At 41.5% G+C, this 20,227-nt stretch overlaps 1 protein-coding gene across 1 annotated transcript in view; it reads right to left on the minus strand.

Moving 5' to 3' along the window:
- Window positions 1-20,227, minus strand: part of tbc1d1 (TBC1 (tre-2/USP6, BUB2, cdc16) domain family, member 1) — a 61,366-nt gene that overhangs the window by 10,484 nt on the left and 30,655 nt on the right. Inside the window, exons 11-19 of the mRNA XM_080859477.1 lie at window positions 16,293-16,367; window positions 15,832-16,106; window positions 14,652-14,786; window positions 14,300-14,404; window positions 13,764-13,900; window positions 8,370-8,570; window positions 7,396-7,557; window positions 1,452-1,610; window positions 362-606 (exon numbers count right to left, since the gene is read on the minus strand). Coding sequence (XP_080715603.1) covers window positions 362-606; window positions 1,452-1,610; window positions 7,396-7,557; window positions 8,370-8,570; window positions 13,764-13,900; window positions 14,300-14,404; window positions 14,652-14,786; window positions 15,832-16,106; window positions 16,293-16,367 — 1,494 coding nt within the window. The remainder of the gene's footprint in view (window positions 1-361; window positions 607-1,451; window positions 1,611-7,395; window positions 7,558-8,369; window positions 8,571-13,763; window positions 13,901-14,299; window positions 14,405-14,651; window positions 14,787-15,831; window positions 16,107-16,292; window positions 16,368-20,227) is intronic.

Below are 20,227 nucleotides of genomic sequence, written 5' to 3' on the forward strand. Positions count from 1 at the left end.
GTGGGATGTCAGGTGTGAGCATGGTTGTCCCATCAGTTACATGTCAGGTACAGGTACAGATGAAACAGCATGTGGTACCCATTGGACGTTGAGTCTGTAGTACCAGTAGTATGATCATGACAGGTACAGGTATAAATGAAAAAGCAGACGTTGAGTCTGTAGTACGATCATGTCAGGTACAGGTATAAATGAAACAGCATGTGGTACCCTCTGGACGTTGAGTCTGTAGTACCTGTAGTATGATCATGACAGGTACAGGTATAAATGAAAAAGCAGACGCTGAGTCTGTAGTACGATCATGTCAGGTACAGGTATAAATGAAACAGCATGTGGTACCCTTTGGACGTTGAGTCTGTAGTACCTGTAGTATGATCATGTCCGGACGGTACTGCTTGCGAAGCCCCATGTCATACATGAGAAACTTGAGCATGTTGAAGGCCTCCTCCTCACCCATGTGCAACAGCAGCACCCCCGCTACAAAGCTGAGGCCCTGGCAGTAGCCCACCTCAGGGTCCAGCAGTGAGTAGGCCTTCAGCAGGTTGTACAGGGATAGCTGCCCAGCCCCCAACTGGGTGGAGAAGTATGGGTGTGTGGGGAAAGTGCGGCCTGTTAAAGGAAAACATACTATAATACTACAGCTTATGTTTTGTATCCCAGTTATGGTCGGTTGATTGGTTTGTAAGTTCACCTTACGTAATCTTCATAGTCTCGTTACACATACAGGCTACGTGATTTTAAGTGTTAGCTAACTGGCAGCATGTATTTGGAGGGAAACAGATCTGAACCTGCTCACTATGTAAGTGTGATGTGAAGAACGTGTGTTGATATACAGTTCCAGATAAATACAATAAAAATACTGTAATGTGAAATGGTGGAAAAATTGGTTGGGCAGAAACCGGTGAGAATGGGTGTGTACAGCTACCGAGATATGAGCAAAAATGCAAATGTACTTATTATAGCGCCCCCTACAGGCGAAAATCCTTTCACCAGCTTTGAATCTATGGTGAAGATTTGGTTCCTCTGTGACCTGTGCTGCCTATCGCGTTTAGCTTGAGAAAAATAACAAGTAAAACCAGAACAAATATGAGCCTGGACCATCCAAGAAAATGAGAGGTACTTATTTTGAGCTGAAGTAGGACCCTTTAATATGAAGTGGTGATCTCTTAGCCAGCCCTTGTACACTTCCCTTTGAGGTTGAATGAGCAGGAGTGGGTGGGTGGATGGGGGTTCTATCAGTTGCATCCCTATTTTGAAGTGTTCTTTAGTACATGGCCGGGAATGCACTTTGGTGTGGTAATGATCAATTTGCTTTTATGAGGATGTGGGAGGAAGGTGTTCTACACACACTTGTCATACCTTAAATATTCTTCAAAGCATTGTAAGTGACATGAGTGAGTGTGGTTGCTAAAAGATATCACCACAGATGTGACAGTGTGTGTCTAGACACTTACCTAGGTCTATAAGAATGGCGTGTTGTTGCGAGGTGAGTTGTTTGAGTAGCTCTTTGTAAGGCGTGTCAGTGGTGGGACTCTTGCTGGGCACCTGCTGTCTCAGGTGGTACTGCTCTGATAGTAACTTCCAGATCTCACCGCGATGCTGCCGTGGAACGCCTTTGATGAAAAATAGCAAGGAAAAGTGATTTCAATCTTACACAAGAACTGATCAAATGAGCAGACAATGGCAGACAACCACAGACAACAACATTCTTGAATCCTGAAAGAATTCAGAAACACATACACTCCCTTACCCGACACACGTGTAGAAATGCACATCTACACATACAAACTTCACACAAGGGGGGTAGTAGTACATTTACAGTTCGGTATATACCTCGGTTTTGGGGTCATGGTTGGTACGTTTTTAGCACAGTAGGGAAAACGACAACAAACAAAAATGCAGAAAATATTTTTAATTTGTTTATTTTTGAAAAAAAATAAAAAAAATAATAATTTATCAGTGTCCCTAATTCATATTGTAACAGCTAAGGCACTCAAATACTAGCCTGGCCATTACCAGCCTGTGACTCCATTTCATTCCGTCTTTCAGTCTGGCAAAACGCTATGCATTTTCGTTTCCGAGATGAGCGGGTGCTTAGCTTGAGGTTTAAAATCATTGGAGTTCCCTTAACCAATCAGCAACGTTTAGTAAGCATTCGGTAGATTAAACTCTTCCCAAAGCCAGTTGGGAGAAGAGCTACGACGTCCTTTCCAATCATAAAACTTACAAGAAAATACTCTTGTTCTCCTTTTAATTTTCTGATGTTCTCTAGAGTTGAGACAACTTTTCCGATAGCTTTTTGTGTCTTTTCCTCCAAGGCGAGTTTTGAGTCACAGCTCTGAACTGTTCGCTGATTGGTCCTACAGGATTTTGAGTCCTGGAGACGATTGTCAACGGGGTTGGGCCAGACTGAGTATGAGCTTGAAATCAATTCAGGCGGAAATACGTAGGCTGGTGTCACCAGGCTACTCAAATACTGATATTCTGTTAATAAAAACAAAATAAAGAACAAAAGTAAAATATAGCTACAAGCGGCGATCATAGGGGTCCAAGCAGTAGCAGAAATGTGTTACAACCCTGTGCGCCCTCCGCCTGCAGTCCATGTACTGGCCATACAGAGGCCGCATGTTGTGGGCCTGCAGCGCGAAACTAATTAGTGGTAATTATCCACACCTGGCGTCGGTGTGGGTATAAAAAGCACTGTAAGGTCTCGTGAGCTTCCCACTTGAGCTTCCGCTCCTCACTCATTCTCTAAACGTAACATATATAGTTTTCAGTTTCATTGCTCTACTTACCCTTGTAATAGTAACCTTACGAGCACACTGTATACCCACTAAGCTGTTCTACAAAACTTAAATGTGCTCCCCATTTTATCCACTAATAATGAATATGCCATCTTATGTTTATATGCATCATGAATATGCCATTTATGTTTGTATGCATCATGAATATGCCATCTTATGTTTATATGCATCATGAATATGCCATTTATGTTTGTATGCATCATGAATATGCCATCTTATGTTTATATGCATCATGAATATGCCATTTATGTTTGTATGCATCATGAATATGCCATCTTATGTTTGTATGCATCATGAATATGCCATCTTATGTTTATATGCATCATGAATATGCCATCTTATGTTTGTATGCATCATGAATATGCCATCTTATGTTTATATGCATCATGAATATGCCATCTTATGTTTATATGCATCATGAATATGCCATTTATGTTTGTATGCATCATGAATATGCCATCTTATGTTTATATGCATCATGAATATGCCATCTTATGTTTATATGCATCATGAATATGCCATCTTATGTTTATATGCATCATGAATATGCCATCTTATGTTTATATGCATCATGAATATGCCATTTATGTTTGTATGCATCATGAATATGCCATCTTATGTTTATATGCATCATGAATATGCCATTTATGTTTGTATGCATCATGAATATGCCATCTTATGTTTATATGCATCATGAATATGCCATTTATGTTTGTATGCATCATGAATATGCCATTTATGTTTGTATGCATCATGAATATGCCATTTATGTTTGTATGCATCATGAATATGCCATCTTATGTTTATATGCATCATGAATATGCCATTTATGTTTGTATGCATCATGTAAAACTGGTGGCCATGTTGTCTGGTAAGATTTGTATGCATATTACATTTTACATTCATGTGTCAAATTAGCATCCATTCAAAACACAAAAATAGTTATTTAATAAATGTTCAATAAAATATAAGTGTAAGTTCATAAACTGAATGTTACATTCAGTAGGCTATTCAATTTCATTATATTAAAAACCCGGAGTCTCCCCAATACCAGGATGGTTTGACCCAACCTGGCACACGCTACCTGTCATCGCCTTTCAACTTCCGCCTTGAAAACTCAAACTATGTAGTCATGGTTGAAGCGTAGCAGCAATGCTGCCGAAAACACGGAGGGACACGTGCCAAAGAATGTCAACTCAGAGCCAGGAAAATTCCTTCAGTATTCCGAAGAATATGTTTTAATGGGGTGTACGCCCACAAGTTGCCATCAACCCAAGGTGATGTGTTTGTTCTGCAGGGAGCGATTAGCAAACAGTGGCATGGAGCCAGCACAAACTCAGTGGCATCTCAACACAAAACATGCAGGTCACCTGAGTTTGTTTTAAGAGGAACCTTATCTAGAGAAACGATGCCGAAAGCCTCCAAGACATCAGCCAAAGCCCTGGGTGCCTCTCATGCGGTGTCTTTGCTCATAGCGAAAGCCAAGAAACCATTCACTATAGCCGAAAACCTGCTTCTTAATCGCCGCCGCTGTGCTGGCTGAGACCATGCTGGACTCAACCGCAGCAGAGGATTGAAAGACTGTGCCTTTGTCAAATACTCTGTGCCGCAGAGTAGATAAAATGCGAACAGACATTGTCGAGCAAGTTGTGGGAAAACTAAGCCACTCTTTTTCTCTCCAGCTGGATGAAACCACAGATGTTAGTGGAAATGCACAACTTGTTGCTTTTGTAAGAAACATCGATATTGACGACATTTATGAGCACATACTATCCTGCATAGCATTGGCGGGGAAAACAACAGGAGAGGACATTTTTGATGTTGTCAACAACAGGGACGTGCACAGGAGTGTGCTAAGGTTGCTTGGGAAAGTGCCCGTTTGCCCTCTTCGACTGAAGTTGCCCCCTCCGAAGGAAATAAGTTGCCCCTCCTAAGGAAATCTTTTATAATAATAATATTTGCGATTACATGGCTGGGGCGTGACAGTCGCGGTAAGTGACAGTTCAAAATGATATTCTGAAAATTTGCAATTACATGGCGGGGCGTGGCATTCGCGGTAAGTGACAGTTCAAAATGATATTTTGAACATTTGCGATAACATGGCGGGGCGTGGCATTCGCGGTAAGTGACAGTTCAAAATGATATTTTGAAAATTTGCGATTACATGGAGGGGCAGTGGCAGTGGCGGTGAAAAAAATATTGTATCGCCCCTTTTCTCCAGGGCAATTCAATTCAATTAAAGAGCAACTGCCCTTCAAAATTCCTGTGCACGTCCCTGGTCAACACCTTCTTCTGTGAAAACGGCATGAACTGGAAATCATGCATCAGCATCAATGACGTGCAGCACGTGAGGACTCGTAGTGCGCAAAAAAAGACAACACCGGCGTGAAGACTCACTGTGTCATTGAAGCATTGGTGTCAAGTGAAAGTGAGCCCTGTGTTACATGGCGTTTTGAACGACAGCAAGTGATCAACTGTATAAAGTCAAGGCCACGTAACGCACGCATGTGTTTTGGAAAGGCCACTGAAACCAACAGCAGGTAAAGCTAGTTCGCCCAGGTGATGATGGTGTGGCTCACTCATCTGGAAGGTGTCGTAATTACCTGTCCTTTAAGGCGAGCTGCTACCCGACAGCCGCAGATGAAAATCTCTATTACTGGAATTTTGCAATCTTGCAGGTCTTGGTGCTGGAAATGCTTCTTATCCAATCCTCTGCGCCTTGGTCCAGTAAACAATATTTCTTGTAGAGGGACTCTCAAAACACTTGGAACACCTCCAAGGCCAGAAACCTCATGTAATACCTCATGTTCTAATCAGACACACAGAATCTGCCTAGGATGGTCTGTGGCCCAATGGGGGGGTTGCGTAGTCCTGCTCCTTGGTGCTCCTTGGTGCTTCTCTCATCTGGAACCCTTAGTTTGTGACGGATGGTTTAGTTTTGATGTTCTTCCAACTGAAACGACTGGGGACAGCATCCATCTTTAGCTGAGTGCTCCCTATATTATAATCTGCAGCTGCAAAAAAGTGCTGACTGCAGACAAACTGCATCCCTTCATCTCTCGATCGTTCTCAACCACTTTACCCAGTCAAGGCAACAACGGAAGTGTGAAACCTGGAAATGTGAAAAAGGCTTATAGGGTTCCAGCTTGGACCCCTAAAAACACAAATGTCAGTAATGAATGCACACATAGATGCACAATGTAGTGGGGCTCAAGCACCATATTCTTAAATTCTGTATTTTACTGCGACCAAGAATGGCTACATATCCGCAGCCATAAATACTGTATATCATTTCTGTGACTGTCACAGTCTGAATCTGAAGTGCGAGGCACTCAGAGCACTGTGGGGAGGACTTGCCTCCCGTTCTGTTTTTTGTCTCGTTCCGCTAGTTGCCTCATCGGGGTGATGCCATCGTAAATGAAATGTGTCAGGGAATGAATTGTCTGATACCAAACGGGTCGGGACGAATACATGTACGTGTACACATTAACAGCTCTGATGCTTGACATATAATAAAAATAGTAGTTCTTGCAATGCTTGAGGCAGTTATTTAGCCTGACGATGTCACACTCATAATTCTAGTCAGAATATGTGTCTGATTCTGCTCCATTGGGCTGTGATTATGGGGCGTGTTTCAACCAACCAGGGGGACAAAATGCCTCTTCGCTCAAATGCATATACCTAGACCCAATCAGAGCAACATAGTATGTGACCAGGGCCAGCTGATGAATTCAACATTTACTGAATCCCGTAGGGTAGGAAGTTTGATCGACAAATGCATTGATCACGTTTCTCTGTTCCTCTTTCGGTATGAATGCGCTGACGATGTCTTCTAAAACAGATTTGATGGCAGAATCTAGCCTACACATCTCAGCTCTCCAGCGGCATCCATCTTTGTTGAAAAATAATTCAAACCAAGCGGTCTTTGGTGACGTGGTTGATAACGTTACTGTTAATCATCTGTCGATCATCGTATAAAGCCTGCCCTGACAATTTGATTGATTAGGTCAGCTTTCTGAGATCTGATCATTTCTCCCCAACGGAGCAGTGCCAGACCGAACTTCCAGACCTCAAATGTTGTGGGCGGGGCTAAATTCGTTCTGGTATCCAGGCTAGCAGTTCTTAACAACAACTTATTATTTCAGCTTGGACCCCTAATAACACAAATGTCAGAAATGAATACACACATAGATGCACAATGTAGTGGGGCTCAAGCACTTTGACCATATGCTTTAAATCTGTATTTTCTACAACCAAGTAGAATATTTTATATCATTATTATGACTTTTGTCACGGTTTGAATCTGCAGTGCGAGGCTCTCAGAGCGCTGTGGGGATGACTCGTTCCGCTAGTTGACTCGTTGGGGTGATGCCATCATAAATTAAATGTGACAGGAAATTAATTGTCCTGTACAAAATGGGTTGGGACGAATACATGTACGTACATGTACACATTAAGACCTCTGATGCTTGACATATAATAATAACCGTAGTAGTAGTTCTTGTAATGCTTGAGGCAGTTCTTAACAATAACTTATCATTTCAGTTGGCACACACTCCTACAGTGATTGTACTGGCGCAAGATGTTGTCGTACCCTGTCCAACAGCCATGTGGATGCTCTCTGTGTCGAACTTGACCTTTGACCTCCCAGGGGTGCCCAGCATCCTCTCCCACACGAGTGTCACATCCTTCAGGCAGGGAGTGATCTCCTCGTAATCCAACTTCAGCCGTCGACTCTGAAGATCACTCTCAGAGGCTGTAGACATACAAACATTTAGTTCCGCAATTAGTACTGTCTCAAAATAAATAGTAGAATCACTGGCCTTGATCCAGTGAGTACATGTCCACTGTAGATAAACAGTAAATTACATTCATTTGGCAGAATTGTGGTCAAAAGATTTCTATTTTATAAAAAAAATGACGGTATAAATGACGATATAAATGCGCAAAAGCATTAGCACAACCTACTATTTGGGATATCCCCCAGGCAAAGTTCAGCTGTTTTTGCACGATGGCATAGCTGGTATTTTTAAGGTAGCACCTGGGACCGTTTTGGATTGGATCATGGGTTAGGAATTAGGATTGGGTAGCTGCCTCAGGTACACTGCAGTACAGGTGGGCAAATGGCAAATATTGACAGGTATGTATAAACAAAAGTTTGGAAGGCTGCCAAACTCGGTTTTAAAGGTCAGTGGACCTGCCAGGGCTGGCGTCTGAGCTATAAAATGCTAATGTTGTTTTTATGATGGAGGAGGTAAACCGCCCCGTAACCCTATAATTTCCCTATTTTTTATTAGGAGCGGGTGTGGCTCACTGGGTGTGTCAGAATTTCACAGAGGTAGTTAATCTCAGATGGGAAAAGGCGGGGAAACACCATGGACTAAGTTGCTCTGTGGTTTCTGCTGGCTTTTGTCTTTGTTCGTGTTCATGTGTATCTCTCTAACTAATTTTTTATATTATTGTATTATTATAGTTAGTTTCTAATATGTAGGCACTTTGTGAGATTCTTTTGAATGAGAAGTGCGTTAAAAATAAAATGAATTATAATTATTATTATTATTCTATTACCTTGTAGTTTCTGGTTCTCCTTCTCCATTCTCAGCAGTAAGATTTGCTGCATGATGGCCTTCCTCCACAGCTCTCTTATCTCTGCCCCGCCCCGCCGCCTCCTTTCCTCCGGCACGGAGCCCAGCTGTCCATCAACACTGAGCCCACTCCCAGACCCGCCCACTCCCAGGGCCATGGCCCCGCCCACATCCAGAGCACAGTCTGAATGGAAAAGCAAATTAGTCAAGGAGCAAAAATATTAAGAAACACATGTACAACTCAGTGCCATGACACTGTAGTGAAGGGAGTTCTCCAGTTGTATAATGGACATAATACACTACTCCATATTCCATTGTAGTATCACTTGACTCGTGCTTCAGTCACTTGTGTTTAATAGTTGATATAGTGACGTCAAAGTTTACTAACAACTGGCTGGCTTGGGTATAAATTAGAGGTCGACCGATATGGGTTTTTCTATAACCGTTGCCGATGCCGATACTTAGAGGTCAGGGTTAACCGATAGCCGATATGGGCTGCCGATTTTTTTTGGCCGATTTTTAGGGCCGATATCTAAAAGTTTTCCCATTAATTTGCATGCTAAAGCGTCACACTAATAATAAGTAGATGCACACAATTTCACTCCCCTACTAGTATCTTAAGTTTGAAGTCCGTGCCCCTGTACACACACACACACGCAGCCTAATACTTACAAACATCCATAATCTAGGAATCCAGAGAACCCCCCCCCCCCCCCCCCCCCCTTTTTTTTAATGTATTATTTATTATTTTTGTTATTATTATTTTAGTTATTCTTTTCTTCAATGTATATACATATTTGACTATGATTTGTCTTTATTTTAGGGTTGCTGTCTGGGCCGGGGGAGGGGGGAAGGGAGAATTCTTTGTAAAACTTGAATCCGTCACATTTTATGTTTTCATGTGTTGTTACTTCAAGAAAAAAAAAAATATATATTTTTATCGGCCCGATACATCGGCAGACCGATATATCGGTCGACCTCTAAAGTTTAACCTTTAAAGTTTTTATGAGACCAATTACACACCTGACACACCTGGTCACCTGTTCTCTTTGTACTTTATGGAGTGTTGTGGAGTAGAGAAAAAATAGTAGTGTGCTTCTGGGATTGGTCTGTTATGTTAATGTTGAACTGTAATGTAATGTATTTGAACATATTTTCATTCTAATAAATGGATTTAAACTGAAGTTAGTATGAAGTATGAAGTTTTAGGACCATAATTCAAGGCCAGTCATAAATCCATCATCACAGAGAAATTAAACAGAAACAGAGAATTCAGTATTTTACAGCCCTGACGGTGGAAAAGTATTTTTATTTGTTACTGGGTAAAAAAAATGCTGTATCTTACCATTTAATAATGACATTTAAAATCTCACCATTACTATTACATTGAAGAAGATATTCCATATTTACTTATAAGATATTAACTTTTGTTTCAGACTAGCAGGGCAATGAGGTTTTAGTGAAAGTTTTTTTAGAAAATCCTTAGGTTTTTTTAGAGGTCATGAGGTCATCATGGGTTAAATCTCCGGCAGAAAACATATATTGTGATGGATGTCAGGAATGACATCAAAGCTTACCAACTCAAACCCAATGCAATCATAGATTATGTATATATATTGTTTTCGTGCAAAGTACATCAGTGGTGCAACACTTTAGACGCTCAAAGACGTGGGCAAACAAACCAACGCACACAAATCAACAAACACAAACCACATAGCCAAAGCTCTTGTGGGCATTCATTCATACACGTAAAAGCACATGTCCTCACACAATATTCGACCTAAACTCACAAATGGCATTTTATTCCTAGCTGAAAATGTACATTCATCGGTGCTGCACACATCAAGCAGTGTGCAAAGAGGACTGACACGTCAGGTTGATAAGCTTCTCCACTAATTAAATATGAAACATTTGGCATCAGCCCTTAAAACACAGTTTTTCCCAGCGTTATTCAGATCTTATAGACCAGAGCTGGTTTTAAAACAGCCTGTTAAGGACGGTGGACGTCCAATGGTGTGTGGAATAAAGAAGTCAAGTAAGAATCCATCGTGTATGTTCTGTATGTGACAGTATTTTCTGTGATCTGCGAACAGGGAATTAACTGACGTTCAATCGTCATGTTTGGCTCAGTTAGTCCAAGGTTCATTTGAAAAGGTGTTTAAACATGTTCTGACACACTGACTTCCACAAACACACACTACTGTTTCAAGTTCTACTGAAAACACTTACTCACTGAGCAAACAGTGATCTCTCAGTGTACACACACACACACACACACACACACACTAGGGGGGTAGAGAGTGAGAGATCCGTAGTTATTTCTTGCAGCTACAAACCGTATATCTAGAATACGTCAAACTTAATGTTTCTAACTAGCTTCACACACACACTTTCTTTTTTCTAACTATCTTCACACACACACACACACACACACACACACACACACACACACACACACACACACACACACACACACACACACACACACACACACACACACACACACACTCTGCTGGTCTGAATAAACACAGATCCCTACTCTCATATCAGCCCTGTTAACATTCAATATAACATACTGTAGCAACCTCTTTGGGCGGTGTCCCTCGGTTTCTCCCTTCTCTTTACGTCACACTCTTAGCATCTCTAGGCAAACATAGTTCAATGGTGAGGACACGGGGCCCGGGAGAGTCATGGTGGTGACATAAGCATGTGAAGGACAAGATGCCTCCCAAAACAAAGAAACGACCAACTCTGGTGTATTTCATAGTTTTGTTCTGCAATGAACTAAATACACACCCTCCTCCTCCTCCTCCATGTAAAACAGTAATGCAACAGCGATCACACAAAGAGCGCCGCTGACGTAAGTAGGCACCGCCATAAATAAGACATCCTCTTCAAACAACCAGTCCCACCAACCAACGCCCAGTGAAAAAACACCACTCCAACTAGGTCAACATGACTGGGCACAACCTATTCGCACACAATGAAAACTCAACCACACCCAAACTCACAGACACACACACACACAACCACACACACACACACGCACACAATCATATCGAAACTATCATATTCATTGGAACTATAGTTTGGAATTATGTTTCTAGTTCTATTCTTGGAAACCCACAGGATTACGCTGTCACTCAGCCTCAATCAAGCCTTTTCATTGGAAACTTGACTTTCCACTCAAGTCTGAACCGAGCTTGCATCATGTCTTGCATCACAACGGGCGAAAAAAGGAACAGGCTGAACTATACATCCTGAACTTGTGCCTATGCATACGAACACCATGTGACCGCTCACAGCGCTGGGTTCATTTTACATTACCCCATTGTTTATGTAATGTATCGTATGTATTGTGTTTTTTTGTTCTTATGTGTAGTACTTATTGCGTTTTTATGTTTTATGTTATGTGTAGTACTTATTGTGTTTGTATATTTTTAATTCAATTCAATTTCAATTCAATTCAATTCAATTCAATTTTATTTGTATAGCGCCATAACAATACAATTGCCTCTCGGCGCTTAACAGAGCCCAGAGCCTGTATTTTTATGTTTACTGTATGCACCTATTCACCAGAACAAATTCCAGGTAGGTGCAAACCTACTTGGCAATAAACACAATTCTGATTCTGATTCTGACATCATTGTATTAACGATAATTTCACAATTTGATTTTTACGAGTAATAATTATCGTTGTTCTCAACACAACAATTATTCTTTAAGATCAAGCTTGAAAAATTTAACTTTTCAAAGAGGAGGAGAAGAGGAGACCAACATGCAACATGCCAAGTGTACACAAACTATCATTCTCACAGACACAGAATGAGAATCATTTGTTCTTTTACACTGTTATAACCTAGACAGGACAGGAAATGTTCAATCCAGCCTGAATAGTGAGCAGTTGTTTTAGTTGAGTGTGAAGTTATGGGAGCCTGCTTTCAATTTAGCAATCATGAACGTTATCTGTGTTTATTTATTTGTAATTGTTAAGAACGAATCACAGGGCAATACAATTCTCTGAGGGCTGGCCAAAAAACTACATGCAGCGTCTTGTTATGTTTACAATCTTACACTTGCTATTGAATGTCTCATTAAAAAGACTTCCGCGTGACATGGTTCACAGTGGTTATGACTGTGCATGTCCTCAGCATGCTGAGTGACATTTACAAAGGGTTGGGAAACTGCCTCAAGGGGGCATTTATCCTGCTTGAGTGAACCTGCTTGATATGACTGTGTGAATGCTTGGGTGTCAGATCTACACTTTTGTTACACAAAGGACAAAGTTGGCCTTTGAGTGAAATTAACAACAATAGCTACAAACCGTCAACTCTTCTAAATGTACGAAAGTTCGGTGCCGTGTTAATAATGGTTTGCTTTATGGCGGACTATCCATTCAAGTACAAGTGTGGCACCGCCACAGATGAATTATGACTAAGACGCCCTCACAAAAGACCCCAGTTAGTAACAGAGTTTACACTAAACACTTGAGGTACAGGAGGGGGAAATGGGAAATCCGCATTTTTCTAAGTATTGTACTGGATATGGTGACGGCCTATTTTTTATTTTCTGCATAGTTATTTTTCTGTACAATTGTATCTCATTCATCCCTAGGTATAACGGTGATCAGGAATGTTACTGAGTACTACTTTTAAGTTGACATTTAACAGAGCACACCTGAGGAAACAGGGAGTGAGTGCATGTGTAGGACACCTGAGATCTCGAGTGCAGGTGAAGAAGACTGAGGCCAGTTACATGGAATACTATATCCTCTCTGTGTTGACTCCTTGTGGAATTCTTTGGAATATACTGTACGTTACTTTTATTTTTGGCAAGAGAAGAGGAGTTTTTTTTTTGTTTGTTGCGTATGGTGGGATTCTGAAAAGAGCCTGAGGCCAGTTAAATGGAATACTATAACCTCTCTGTGTTGACTACTTGTGGTTTTCATTGGAATATACAGTACTTTTATTTTTGGCAAGAGAAGAGGAGTTTGTTAGTTTGTTTGTTGCACATGGTTTTAAGGCAAACTTTTTTTTGTTGGACAATCCTTTACCAAATCTCATAATTGAAGCAATGCTTCAAGGGACTTGATGTATAATTTGTTATGTATAAATCCTTTGTTGTTTAGTATTGAAAATGTTTGCTAAGGTTTGTGAAGTATGTCGTTAAAGTTGAGTGAATCAAGGAAGTTGTTTGTTGTGTGTTTTCAAGTTGCACCTCTACAGTGTCTCGAAATAATGTTTAGTAATTTGAGTTTTGTTACACAAGGACACCTAATCTACAGTGAGATCGATCTTAATGTGTGTGTGTGTGTGTGTGTGTGTGTGTGTGTGTGTGTGTGTGTGTGTGTGTGTGTTTGTGCTATTGTGTGTCCAACCTGCAGTGTCTGTGGTCTTCTGTGGAGTGGCCACTCTCAGGAAGATCTGCTGCCTCCAAGAGTACCTGTGGGATCGCACTGGACTGTCCTCGCCAACCACACACACTGCCCCAGGGCTGGAGAGAGCAGCCACATCACTACACACACACACACACACACACACACACACACACACACACACACACACACACACACACACACACACACACAGACACAGACACAGACACAGACACACACACAGACACACACACACACACACACACACAGGGAGAAGTGTACACATTAGATGAAAGCCATATTGACACATTTAAGTATACCGTTTCTAACACAAAAGCATTCAATATTGCTAGCCTTTTTTTACAGTAAACTTTAATGCGGTTCTATTTCCCTGGCAATTCAGCCAGGAGGTTTGCCTGGAATACGGTACTCCAGTACCGTCAACACCAGAAAAGCCACAACAGGAATCCCTTGATGAGTAACCCATCCCTCTCTCTCTCTCTCTCTCTCTCTCTCTCTCTCTCTCTCTCTCTCGATACCTCAGTTTCTGGAGGTCATCTTCACTCTCCTCTACAGGGGCCAACAACTTCAGGAAGTTTGGCACGGAGGCGGAGGAGTGGAGCCTCACTCTGAAGCCACTCAGACTGAGACAGACAGACAGAGCACGAGGGAAAAACACAGAGAAGGAGAAGAAAGACAGGGAGGGAAAACTATGAAAAGGACACATAGAATGATAAGAGATAGACAAACTATAAGCAACGTAGTCATAGTTGCTTGGTGGGAAACGAGACATCTCTATGTCTATGACGAATCATGCCGCAGTCATAATGTGAGTGGAGTGGAGAGGGTGGTAGAGAAAGAAGTAAAAGGAGAGAGAGAAGAGAGACGCACCTGCGTTTGGGCGTGCGGGGTACGAGTGCGTCACCCGCAGGAACTGCCAGCTTGACTGACTTGGCAGAATGAAATGAGGAACAGGAGGAAGGAGAGGAAGAGGAAGTGCTCGTGACATCAACATGCGACAACGACCTAGCACAGTAACACAAAAAGAGACGGAGAACAGAAGATGGAGATGGAGATGGAGGAGCAGGGCTGAATGAATGCCAGCAGGAGAGAACGGCATCTCTCTCCTCTGCGTCTTCAGTAGAATTAGCACAGGAGATGAGGGAGGCAGTGGAGTGCTCATCTAATTAAAGTATGCCCAGGTAGTATGGCTCTGATAGTACAGACAGATAGTACTGACTGATTCATCATGTGATGAGTTGAAAAAACCCTTCAGCGCTAAAAGCTCATTCGCATACGACACCTTTCCACTGCAGGAACTTGCAAGCCGCTTTAGGGGAGCCTGATCCTAACGATGTTTTGAAATGCTCTGGTTTAGCGTTTAATGTTGGTGCTGCCGCTGCAGAAATACCTAATTCCTTTGTCATGCTCGGAATTGATGTTGCGACTAAAGGGCAAAATATTAGACTACGTCAGTAGTTGTAGGGCCAAAGTTCCTGCACACCGAAATTGAGGCTGAAGGGCCGATTAGGGTGTGACTCCTGTAAGCGTGTGTACCACCTAGGAAGTGCCCCGAGTTCCTGTGGTGGAAAAGCACCTATATTTCTCTCCCACAGCATACAGTAGGGGTGTCAACCACCTACTGTTTGATATCAAACTAATATCATGCCATTCTCACAATGCTTGCCCCGAATTGATTCTACATGTGTTTTCAATAACACATACTCCAATACATCATACTTATTATCATTTTCCAAATTATATTCTGCTTTTAAATGTAGTGTGAACAGTTTGCCAAAATTCACTCTATACAGCTTTGGAACATGAATAATAATCAAATCACAAAACCAATATTTTGTGTTGTATTGTCCTATACATCCAGTACCACAGTATTTTTGATTGTATGTATGTATGTATATTTATATGTAACTTATTGATTATATGGATTGTACATCTTCCATATGGGCCTTGAGCCTGTAATAAAGTTTATTATTATTCATCATCACGATCATTATAACATGAAATAGTACGCTGTGTTTCCCCAACACACTCAAACTCCTCAGTCTCATACTTGCTCTGGTGTGGGCTGTCGGTGCTGACGGAGTAGTGTCGGACCAGTTTGGGTTTGGTGGCCGCTGAAGGCTGCTGCGGAGGTCCCATGAGCCCCGAGGGGGAGGACTGTGTGGGGGAGTGGCTGATGGTGCTGGCCCTTCTGCGGAAGGCTGGCGGTTGCGTCTCCTGCAGTGGGGAGCAGGCCTCCAGCTTCAGGTCTCCCGTGGAGTTATGGGAGCGCAGCGGGCTGGACAGTGGGAGAGGGGAGCACAAGGGGTCGTCCAGTGACGGATCCTGACAGAACAACACAAGGCAGCATTATGAGACAAACCTCATCACACACACAGTGTATTTCACTAGGTACAATTTGTCTGGGTTTAATTCTAAATGACACCCATTCATAGAAATACAAGAGAGAGTTTGGATGTTTCAGGTACGGAGAGATTGACACAAACAGTGTGTATGTTCAGTGTGTGTTACCTTGTTGCTACTATTGAGCGTAGAATCAGAGGAGCTGCAATCTCCTTCATCTTGACCTTTAGGCTTACTACTGCCCTGAGTAGGGGGAAACATAGACACACTCTGTATATCACATACACATACAGTATGCATGCATACATTCAGAATCGATTCATCAATTTTTATCAATCAATTCATCCTGCATTCTGCAACATACTACATGTATTATCTAAGTCACCTTGAGTATCCATGAACAACATCTACATGACAACACTGCTGTAAACTATTTCGGACTTGTCTACAATTATTTGTGCATACACAGCTCTGCACAGCAAGCTTTCAAACTGTTAAAAAGATCACATCTGGGTGTGTCTTTGAAAAGACATCCATGTTCCACATCATAAATGATGTCACACATGAGAAAGTCTCCCATGACGCTCTGGACACGAGCCATTACACTTTGGAATCATTGGAATTCTCAACTATCTTATCGCAATCTGCTTCCCTTACGCCATGAAAGGCAACCTCTCCCTCTGCCTCTATCTCTCTCTAAATATCATATTATCCTATGCTGTTGATACTGATGCAGTGGCCACAAAAGGGACCAGGGTTCGTATCCCAGTTTCTTCCCTAACCCTAATATGGATTCGTAGTCATGGTTGTCTCTCTTTTCCCACCTGCTTTGGCAGGGACGTGCACAGGAGTGTGCTAAGGTTGCTTGGGCAACTGCCCGTTTGCCCTCTTCAACTGAAGTTGCCCCTCCGAAGGAAATATTTTATAATAATAATATTTGCGATTACATGGCGAGGGCGTGGCAGTCGCGGTAAGTGACAGTTCAAAATGATATTTTGAAAATGTGCAATTACATGGAGGGGGCGTGGCATTCGCGGTAAGTGACAGTTTAAAATTATATTTTGAAAATTTGCGATTACATGGAGGGGGCCTGGCAGCGGTGGTGAAAAAAAATATTGTGTTGCCCCTTTTCTCCAGGGCAGAGTAACTGTCCTTCAAAATTCCTGTGCACGTCCCTGTGCTTTGGACTATCTGCACTGTGGGATGCTACTGCAGTTTTTCTTTCCACTTGCAGAAACCCTCTTTTTAAAGCTGCCCATTCCCACCAAACTGTTATACATAATTTGTACTCTACTGATGATACATCCTATAAATATATTCTGTATGAAACAAATGCCATCATAGACATAGTTTTCAGCTTCATAGCTCTGCTTTATTCTCATAATACCAACTTGAATTGACAATCTTCCTCCTCACACCAGTCATGATACATTTGATGATTCCTTCAGCATAAAGTGTCCTATATATGTTCACCAACTACACATAAGATAACTATTATCATGGTATTGTTTGAAATAGGGATGTCACGATACCAGAAAAGTTCTACCAATACCAGTGAAATCTTCCATACCAAATTCAACACAGCGCTTAAAAATGTGCGCTCAACATACATTCCTTTATTAAAAACATTTTAACATTACAAAAAAGAACAGTGGCATGATACTAATACTATTTTGAATCAATACAATTGCAGAACAATTTGTTTTGGTGAAGTGGAATACCTGGTATGTGAAAGAATTTTAAATGAACTATAGGCCTACATCACACCCGCTTATAGTGCACATTCTAGGTATATTCTCCTATCAGCTGATTTGACCATGGCTAATTAAAGACGCTGTTAAGTTGTGTGCAGATTGGGGACACCACTCCGGGAATATTTAATTATTCCAACAAGTCTGAATGAAACAAACAGCTGCTAAATGTGTGTTTTTTTGCAGTGCATAAATCGATGGCAACTTCTGCAACCGTATGGGACGTTTTAATCTGAGCTAGACGGTAGGAGACCAGATAGGAGGCACGCAGTGCCTGCTCCTAAACAGTGATGGCACGTTAAAATGTTTTTTTTTAGTTTGTTTATTTTTTTTGGGATGCCTCGAGGTTTTGGCTCATACGTTTAAAAAAAAGTCTTTATCTTTATAGTTGGCCTGCTTTGTTTCAAAATGTATCTGCAATTTCGAAGGCTTCAGGCTTTCATTAGCCAGGTTTTCGTTGCATAGCACACACAACGGCGGGTGCTCACCATTCTTCACGCAATACGCAAATCCATATTTCAGAAATACCGGGTCACACGCCTGTAAAACTCCCTCTTTGGTTCTTCAGAAGAAGTCATATCTGAGCTGGTACTCGTTTTACACGAAGATACTCTTTGCCTACACTTGTCGCCTATAGACATTCTCCAGTCATGTTGCATACATTTGAAATATCTTATATACAAATTTGATTGGCTGAATGTTCGAACATGTTATCGTTAGATAGGCCTACATGCAAAACCATTACCGGCTTATGTAGTTTAATGTCAGAACTGGGGGCAGGGATTCCCTAATGGACAGAGGGAGCATGGCTTGAAAAAAAGGTTTTACAATTTAGAATTCGTCTCGCGACCTTTTCAGAAACTCCGGCGACCCAAAATTGGGTCGCGACCCAAGGGTTGAGAACCACTGTTCTAGAGCATTGTTTCCCAAAGACTGGGTCATAAGTGATTTTTTTTGGGTCGCCTGTCAAGATCTGCATCTGTAGGACTGCAATATACCTTTCTGACACATGAGGGAGTTAGTGAGTCAGCGAATCGTATCTGCCTGCCCTGAACGAGAGTGACTGCAGCTAGGTTTACATACATTCAGAAATGCTTGCTTGGTTGTCCAAAAAGAAGGGTAATGATGATAAATCAGTAAAGGTCTGTGCACTTCAGGAATGCCAGGGAAGTCAGGAGACAATCCGCTATGAAGCTGCGACGAGTGTTAGCATTGAAAATACAAGAGGGTGTGTGTGAAAATGAGGCTGGCATTAACGCTGTTGTTGCGCAGGGATCGGAGCCTCCTGCAAAGAAAAGAAAAATACCGCAAGGCTGTACAAAGACTACTTTTTGAATTATGGCTTTGTCAATTGTGCTGGTCCTAGCCAGGATGCAAGGCCAATGTGTGTCAACTGCAGCGAGAGTCTGAAGCCAACTAAACTTCAGAGACATTATGAAACACTGCACCCCGATTTCGTGGACAAACCGTTAGATTTCTTTCAAAGGAAAGGCACAGGAGATTAAAACATCTGTAAACGTTCTCCGGAGAAATGTCACATTAAATGACACAGCCCAACTCGCCTCTTACATGGTTGCTTACCGTGTGGCCATTGAGAAACAGCCACACACTATTGCTGAAAAAATAATTTTGCCTGCCGTATGGACTTGACTGGGGCAATTGTGAAGGCGTAACAAGCGATGGGGCTGCAAATAGGACAGGCAGGAAAAGCGGAGTAATAACGTATAAGGGCCATTCTACCGAATTGGTGCAAAGTCAGGTCGGAAATATTTTGTTTTTTTTTATGTTTTATTCCCAAAACTTTGTCCGTATGTATATTGTACCATATCTAAAGTACACTTATCTAGTAAAAGAACAGTCAATTTTTATATTGTATTTTCAGAATGTGTTGGAATGTTTTTCCTCTTCCAAAAATTGTCACTACCGAAACATCACATTAACTATAGTAAAAAAGTATTATTATTGACCTGTTCAGATTGTGTTTCCTTCCCTTCTCTGAAGAGTATTTTTACAAATATTTCTTGAAGGTTTTCACAATGAAATCCATAAAAATGAATTTTTTACCAAATTTTCAAGTTCAATTTATACAATTCATCAAAATCTAAGTGCAATATTTCTTTGTAAAATGCAAAATACTGATCATATTGATTCCAGAGTTGTTGATTGATGAAATTGAACATACATTAATCCAATCAGTATCATAACATTTTAGTTGATTACTCAATATACTTAATTTTTTACAAAACATCCTGTGTTTCGGTAGTGCTGCACTGTTTCGGTAGTGACATCCAGTGTTTCGGTAGTGACTGCACTGTTGGATAGATGTTCATTTCTCTCCCAAAATCTTCCAAA

This window comes from Sprattus sprattus (assembly GCF_963457725.1).
Source record: "Sprattus sprattus genome assembly, chromosome: 20".
Taxonomy (NCBI): Eukaryota; Metazoa; Chordata; class Actinopteri; order Clupeiformes; family Clupeidae; genus Sprattus; species Sprattus sprattus.